We start from the raw sequence: 8,655 nt of genomic DNA, 5'->3' as shown, positions 1-8,655 counted from the left end.
TCTGTTGTTTTAATGATACCTTACAGTCTTAAAGATCATAACGGAAGTAATATATATATATATATGAAGTCAAATATTTAAAATTTGAAAATAAAATATTTTTACCCCAAACAAATACATCTGCTGCTATGGGAGTTATCTTTGGTCATTACTTTAGCAACAGCGTCCCTTATAATTATTTTAAAATGCTGCCCACTATGTTTTTACTATTGCCGCTGGTTTTGTATTTTGACTGTCGACATGATATAGAATGTGCATCTGTGTGTACGCATACAAAATGTAAATAAAGATGGAGCATGTGTAAGGCACAACATTATAAACTGGGGCTGAAGTTCATATTTGCTGACAGAACAGACACCTTGGAAAAATATGTTAAAGAATTGAGCAAGAGTTAAAAATAACAAGATATGATAAAAATAAAAGCATTTAAACTGCTGAGATCTATTCTTCTTTTTCCTAGGTATTGTAAAAGTTTTTTTTTTATCTCATACATCACAGGATATTAGCTTTTATGTGGATTAAAGCAAACTTGTCCAATGTGAGGCACTCTGTCCAGAGTGAGACACTGCAAAATGTGCTATTTTTTTTTTTAAATCTAATCTGTCATTGCTAATTAGTCAGCAGTGGAAAATAAATAGTTCTTCCTCCCTCATTTAAACCTCAGACAGTTTTGTCGAAATTTTCACAGACACAAATTAAAGATTGAGCTCTCAGAACTTATAATGATTCACCATGGCTTAGCCTAGAACAAATTTTGTTTTACATTGTAACATTAATCCAGCCATTGACACAGTTGGTGGCAAATTGTTATTGTACCCAATTTAGGACGTGCTCGTTTGTGACAGGTTCCCTTTAAACCTTTGCTGCTAAATATTTCTGATGTTAACCAAGTTAGGCCCCATTCACACTGAGCGACATACCTTTAGGAGCGGATCCGCGCGGGATAGCACGACTTTCGGGCGACGTTCCAGCGACGGTAGTGCGGCCTTAACCGCCGGGCTGCATTAAAAAATAGAAAAATTGCGCGACATCCGCCGAAAAAAGGGTCCTGCAGGCATGACTTGCGACCGCAACGAGTGACGGGCGACATGGAGCTGTACATTAAGACAGCTCCATTGAAAATCATTGGCCGGCGACTTCTCGCGATATCGCGCTGCAAAAATGCGCGATATCGTGGCGGAAATCGCGCGGCAATCCACTCAGTGTGAATGGGGCATAAAGCAATTTTTGGGTATAATAGATATTGGCAACACTAGATGTCCCAGCACATAGTAAAGTGTGATTAGTCACACCTTGATCTAGTTTTTACTAGGCCAAAAACAGCCTGGGTCTGCTGGGAGTTGTAGTCCCCCAGCAAACAAAATGGCTTATGAAATGATTCATGCTCCTCAAGTACATCTTTATTTCTTTCTAGTTTTTAAGGCTGAATTTTGACAGAAATATAAAAAAAAAAAAGTCCCTTGAGCCAGGATGTATAAAGTGAATGTTCAGTGTAACAACAAGAGTGGTAAGAGAAAAGTTTGAACCATATAAGCAATCATTCAAAAAATCGTATTGCACATTGTTTTGAGCATTCGTATTTAATAAAACAATACCCTCATTGCATGCCCTTATAGCTGTAGGAATTTTTCTACCCTATGTTATATTGTTCTCTGCATTACAAGCAATAATTGGCTAATTCCTCAACGTGCACCAAATGGTGGGTGAACACGGTAATATCTGTGATTCATTTCTCAACATTCATATCTATGTGTGTATGACCTGCTGTAAGGTGATGACAGATGATTACTTCTCATAAAGCAACTTTGTAAAAGAAACTACTAATATGTCTACTTCCCGCCGAGCCACATCAACTTGGAGTATGTACAAACAGGAATCATGCTCCTGCATTGCCCTTGTGACATTACCTATATTTGTGTAGTACACTATGACCACAATTTGACAATCATAGGTGATTTCCATTCATAAACATTATCTTAAGGGTTCAGTGTGAAAAGTTCAATCCGTGGATATAATAAAGCAACTGTTAATGTGAAATAGGCTGTATTAGGAAGTGACATCCCAAGAAGCAGCGTCTGTTGAATTCATGGTCTATTGCCTGATATTTATTAGTCAGATAAATCCCATGGAGACCCTCTAACTAATCAGCCAATCACGATAGCATGACTGCACAACGCATGATCAACGTTTAAGACTCATTTAGACAAATTCATATAATATATTTTTAAGAATGCAATTACCGCAATGGTAAGAGAAATAGGTATCTATGATGATGATAATAATAATAATCATAATAATAATAATAAAAAATAGTTATACATGGCAGTACAATCTTTTTTCAAACATTTTCTCCATGCAGAAAATGCGCCAAATAATGATGAGCAGCATCAGGAAATCTAGCCCCTATGCCATAATGCACATGATAACTGCCTTGCTAATATAATGAATTTATGAAATTGCAGCAAGACACACATGGTGGCAGATTGTTATTGTATCCAGCTCAGGTAAAAAAATATACACTGTAATAACAGTATGAGATACAACAACCTTATTAATAGATATTACATTAAAAAACGGTAAGCACCTTTAAACCTATTGCTAGAAAGCTTGCAATATCACTGGTATTGTTTAGATAAAATTGGACATAAGCCCGATTGTTTGCTTTTTTTTTTACCATGACAGTATTGTATTTTACTCACCATTAGCAGTGTTGCTGGTTTGTACTCCACTGCGCCTCATCCAGTCATAAGGATTGCGCCTTTGTGCATTAGGAGACAAGGGGGGCATTGAGCTGTTCATGGCAGGTGGCAAAAGTCCAGAGCCCGGTGGCTGAACAGGGTTAAAGTCTGTAGGGCTGAAACCAATCTGGCCTGGGTTAGCTGAAGATGGAGCAGGTCCTGGTGGATAGGGGTGCCAGTCTTCTCTGCTTGGTGCATAGGGGGAACCCCAGGTCCCCCCAGGCTGACCATGATGCGGGTCGCTGTTAATTCCAGGAACATGAGGATAGCCGGGAAAATCTGAATACTGAGGAGGACCTGGGACATAGTTTTGGTGGTTGAGGTTCAGTCCAGGGTGCCTTACAGGATTGGGGTACATATTGGTCTCCTTATCCAAAAGATAGCTCACATAGATTTTTCCCAGTGGGTCCACCGCCATTATGTGTTTGCCTGGCCAGCTGTCTCTTCTCTCCTGGAGTTTTCTTCAACTCTGCTCTACTTCTTCCTGATTCACTGCTGTTCCCTTCACCTTCCTTGGCAGCTGACTAGCTATCACTTTGATAGGCACCTCCCTGTCTAAAGCCTTTTATTGGGCCAGTAGGCATATGATTTGCATTGAAAGACAGCTTTGCATTTCAAAGGGACTCAAGTGCAAGAATCAAAGTGGAAGCCACTAGGTGAATTCAAATGGTACAAATTGCTTAACAGATAGCCCTGGTGTGTGTCACTGTGTGTATGTCTCCAGGAAGAACTACAATACTTCAAACTCAATTAACAAACCAAAGCACTTTCAGTTCAAGCCAAACACTGAAAAAAAGTTTTAAAGACCTTCCAAAGTTCACCGTGACTGCTAGTAGAGAGAATTACAGGTGTATACTCGATCCTCGCTCTGAAGGAAGTTGCTAATTGCCTGTAACAACTTTAATAAAAGTAAATGTATATTATAGAATAAAAGAAACGTGTGCAGTAAATAAATTGAAATCTTTTGTTGATTTATTTAAAGCTGTCAAGATTGTTTTGACAGGTTTTTTTTTAAGTTCAGCCCCATGATAGATGTCATTTACACATCAAGTTAGATCTAATGGATATTAGAAAATGATGACTCTCCTTACATTCAGTTTGGGGAACATTTGTATTGCTGTAGGCATCTGCACAACCCTGACGTATGCTCCCTGGCAGAACCTGCTTGCAGAAAAGTTGATCGACTGGGATGGATTTTTCCAGATTGCCCATTATTGTTTACCCCAAGCCAGGCTGACACCTGCAGTGCACCTCACTCCCTCCTCATGTACACACCTGCAGTTTCACCCGATTCCAAACTGAAAGCCTGCAGAAAGACCATATGAGAGTCAGATTGTGCATGCACACTAGCTGCCAACCATTTGTAACATTCAGGACCAACTTAGCTTATATGTAAAGTCAGTTCAGTTAAACATATAAGTGCTAACAAGTGTTCTTAATATTTTAATCTTTGGTCTATACACTGCCTGATTATCATAAGCAATGATTAGATAGATCACACGACTTGTAGATATAGGGCTGGAAATGAACATTTTAAACCTCCGCCTACATTACTAGCTTCTTTTTTTACCTCTGTCACATGCACATCATTAATTCTGAATATCTTCTGACCAAAACCTTTTAGGATATTTATTATTATTATTATTCAGGATTTATAAAGTGCCCACAGTTTGGCCAATGCTTTGCAAAATGGAGGGAGACAGTACAGTTATAATACAATCCAGAGCTTACAATCTATTAGATAGAGTAAAGTAGAGTAGGTTATGTAGGGAGGTGAGGGGATAAGTGAAGTAGCTGGGCCAGTACAAGCAGTAAATAGACACTATTCTAAGAGGGCTATGGCGTTTATGGAAAAGAAAATGTATGCATGTAAGTGTAGCCCCTTCCACCCTATGTGGAGTGGCTTTTTTAATTTTAGTGTTGCTGGCACCGTAATCAGTCTGGCTGGTTTGTAGTCTGTGATCATTTTGGTCATTCCTAGGTGTTCTGCTATTGTCTGCACCTACCTTTAGTGGGGTGTGGCCCTGACACAGAGTGGGACAGCCAATAGGGGAACATTAGGAGTGTCTATGCCTCACCAGGCAGTCGCTAAGGGGGTTACAATAGCCCGTACAGTAGCTGAAGGCGGCCGAGCGGCTCAGCCGAGCCGCAGGCATATGCTTCGGCTCGACCTGCCGAAGGTCGGCCACTAGCCCCGCAAATGATAGCTGGATGGAGCCAGCCGTGATTTCACGGCTGACTCCGCCCAGTTGTACTGTCAGCATCCCCAAATGACCTGGGGACAACTGGGCGGAGCCGGCCGTGACGTCATGGCTGGCTCCGGCCAGTTGTTATTCATTGGCCGGGACCTGATAGAAGACTCCAGCAGGTGCCGGCCAATAGGAAACAGTTGGGCGGAGCTAGCTATCAAGGCTAGCTCCACCCAATTGTTTTTCTTTTTTATTCTTTTTTAAAATATCTGTATTTATTTCAAAATTTTACTATTTGTTTACATTTTTAAAATATTTTGTCATTATTTTTTGATCCCCTCTTTTCACTGATTTTATATTTTGCTTAGTACCTCGAAAGGTACCGAGCAGAATAGCCAAGTCGAATGCCGCTCGGCGGCATTCAGCTATAAACTCACTGTCGTTCGTCCCCTATGAGAATAGGGGCGAACGGCAGCTAGTGAGTCGAAGTCCCTCTGCACTTTGGCTTAGCCGAACATGCAGAGTATGTTCGGCTGACCGAAGGGAGCCAGAGTGAATAGCCGAACGTCGCTCGGCTCTGTTCACTTCATCTCGGTTATTCACTCGGCTGCCTTCGGCAGCTTTGTGAATAACTCTGTAAGAGTTTTATGGGCAGTGGTGCATGCTGGAGAAGTGCATCAATCCTCAGGCATTGCCATGTCCTCAGAGCAGTCCGCCCGTGAGCTTAGCCTGGGGGTGGGATGTACAAGGTTGGAGAAGCTGACTAGCCCTCAAGCCTGGAGGAGGCCAGATGTGGACCCAGGAGGGGTCTGGGACTATCTGGGAAGTAGAACCAGAGAAGCCCTATGACTAATGGTGGTGCCAGGAAGGCCAGGATGGCATGGACCTCAGGAACAAGTCTGGTGTCTCTCCAAGGGAAGATCTCAAGTCAATCCTATATCCAGCTGTTGCTCTTCTACACAGTGTCATCCTCTGCTCTACTAATGTATTCCTGCACTGAAGAAGCTGGAAGGGATTGGTGAGTCTGGAGTCTATTTGTGTCTTGGATGTCTGTAGCCCTATACCCGATCTCCCAGTTTTGGCTGTTCTATAATAAAGCATTGAAAACCACTTAAAGTGACTGGCGCCCCAATTTACTATTCACATTCCACAAACTGGCTGAGGAAGTGGAAATACACTTGGAAATTCTTTTTGTCTGGATCCAGAAGATATATACTAAACCTAGCCTTGGCTGAAGGAGAAAAATTATTATTATTATTATGATACAGGATTTATATACCGCCAACAGTTTGCGCAGCTCTTCACAAAATAAGGAAGACATTACAATCACAATACAATTCAAGACAAGATGGTAAGGAGGGCCCTGCTCATGAGGGCTTACAATCTAAAAGGGAGGGGCAAGTGATACATGAGGAGGGAGCTGTGTGGGGATGAATTGTTTGAGAACATGATGTTTGAGCAGTTAGGTTGAGGTGGGATAGGCTTCCCTGAAGAGATGAGTCTTTAGGGAATGCCTAAAGGCAATCAAGGTGAGTGAAAGATGGACAGGTTGGGGTAAAGAGTTCCAGACGATGGGAGAGACTCTACAGAAGTCCTGGAGGCGAGCATGGGAGGAGTTGACAAGGGAGTTAGAAAGCAGGAGGTCTTGGGAAGAGCGGAGCGGACGCTTAGGGTGATACTTTGAGACAAGGTTTGAGATATAGCTGGGGGCAGAGTGGTGGATGGCTTTGTAAGTGATTGTTAATATTTTGAATTTTATCCTTTGGGCGAATGGAAGCCAGTGTAGGGATTGACAGAGGGGGGTTGCAGACCCTGAACACTTGGTTAGGTGAATGAGTCTGGCAGCTGCATTAATGATAGACTGATAGACTGAAGGGGCCTGTGTAGTGGAAGTCCAATGAGAAGGGAGTTGCAATAGTCAAGACGAGATAAAAATCACTTCAAATATCCATCCCCACTTAACAGCATTGATAAATTGATTTTCCTTGCCAGCTATTGTATTCTGACAGCCAGCACTCATGGCTGTCAGAATGCCAGAACAGTGGCTGCAGTTGACTGAATGCAGTCACTGTTCAGCAGGCAATTTTCTGCCCAGCTCTTTTTTTTTGATCGAAGCTTGTCAGGCCGGGTGGTGCCGGAGGCCATCCATGGATCAAATTTTCGCAGGAAGCGGCCAAAATTCAATGTATATTTGGGGCATAAACCATACAATAGGTAATTAACCAAATAATGGACTGACCCTTGTTTCTATTCTCTCTACATAAGGAGAATATATTGTCCTTAATCTGACTCTGTCGCTAGCCAACAATAAATAAACAAGACTCTTCTAACAAAATAGGATGCTTAATACCTACGGCCCCATTGGATGATAAGTCTAATCTTCATGCTCTTCAAAAGCTACAGGTTCCTCAGCATCCAACACTTCTGGATGCATGTATGCTTGTGTCCCTCACCATGCCTGTAGTTTCCTTCACATCCCCCTACATCACTGCAAGACACATTATTGACATAGGAACTAGTGGATGGACCCAGCATCCAACTCACCCAGAAGCTGAAGAATCTTTGGCAGTTGCAGCTCTAGAAAAGAGTGAAGATCAGACTTTGAACACAATGGAGAGGTAAATATTAAGGGTCTTCTTTTCAAGGGATTCTCTCATTCAATGTTCTTGGATAGCAAGAGTCCCAAATTCAGCCATTTTTAAAAATATATCCCCTTTGGGTTTAAGCAAAGCACTTTCTCTGGGCCCACAGAAGCCAATAGAGCTTTCCGTGTAGAATGTAAACTCTCATGAGCAGGGCCCTTCTAATCCTTTTGTATGGTATTGCATTGTAATTGTATTGCCTCCCCATATGTTGTAAAGAACTGCACATACTGTTGGCACTATACAAATCATATTTTATAATATAATAATAATAATAATAATACAAGAAAGAGGTTGCAAAACACAGAGTCAAATTACAAGAGGAAGGAATCCACCCACAATCGCTATGGAAAGCTTGCTAAATCTGACCACATTGTTTTTCTATAAACACAGGCTATGCAGAACTGCTTACTTCATCAAATGTTTCCTTCATTAAATTATTAGTACACTGATTGGCTTTATTATCTGCCTGGTGAAAGCCAGTTGAAGCTAGTGGAGAAAGGCCAGAAGTTCTGTTGAAGAGATTTCTACTCATTTGCACTTATTTCCAGTTCTAAAGACATATTGTAATGGGTACAGGAAGTGAGGAGAAATTTCAGTGGGGCCACAGATATCAATAAAAAACTGGTGTGAGTTCTATCCTTTCCCACTGTATTAAAGAGTACTTTTTTTTACTGCTGCCCCATTTGAGATTTTATCACATTTCTTTTCTAGATCACAATTTAGGGATTAAAGTGACACTAAACTCAGGAGTTGAATCTCAAAAATGCATTCAAGTACCTTAAACATGAGCAAAAATGTAGCTTATTTGTGTATCACTCAGCTGTAGATCCTCAAATCATCTCTGAATTGGTGCTGATACTCTTCTTCCTTCTGGAGGGTGGCTACTTTTGTTCCCCATGGTCCCCGTGTGCGTTATAAAGTAGGCACCGCTCTAAGCTCACTCCTATGAATTAACTACATTTATGTTTATAGTTGAGGTACTTGAATGCATTTTAAGGTTTAACTCCTGAGTTTAGTTTTACTTTAAGAGGAATCTCCCCAATGAGGCCTAAGATGGCAGTAAAACCTTACAGAGGTTCTACG

The 8,655-nt window shown here is 41.4% G+C and overlaps 1 protein-coding gene across 1 annotated transcript in view; it reads right to left on the bottom strand.

Annotated features, from left to right (window-relative positions):
* CDX1 (caudal type homeobox 1) overlaps positions 1-3,156 on the bottom strand; it is a 35,750-nt gene extending 32,594 nt beyond the window's left edge. Inside the window, exon 1 of the mRNA XM_018554946.1 lies at positions 2,700-3,156. Coding sequence (XP_018410448.1) covers positions 2,700-3,156 — 457 coding nt within the window. The remainder of the gene's footprint in view (positions 1-2,699) is intronic.
* Positions 3,157-8,655: the final 5,499 nt, after the last annotated feature.

The sequence above is a fragment of the Nanorana parkeri genome, unplaced genomic scaffold (genome assembly GCF_000935625.1).
Source record: "Nanorana parkeri isolate BGI_ZX_2015 unplaced genomic scaffold, ASM93562v1 scaffold179, whole genome shotgun sequence".
In the NCBI taxonomy this organism is placed as follows: domain Eukaryota; kingdom Metazoa; phylum Chordata; class Amphibia; order Anura; family Dicroglossidae; genus Nanorana; species Nanorana parkeri.
Note: the sequence above shows the minus strand (reverse complement) of the source record. Positions and strands in the feature narration are given on the sequence as shown.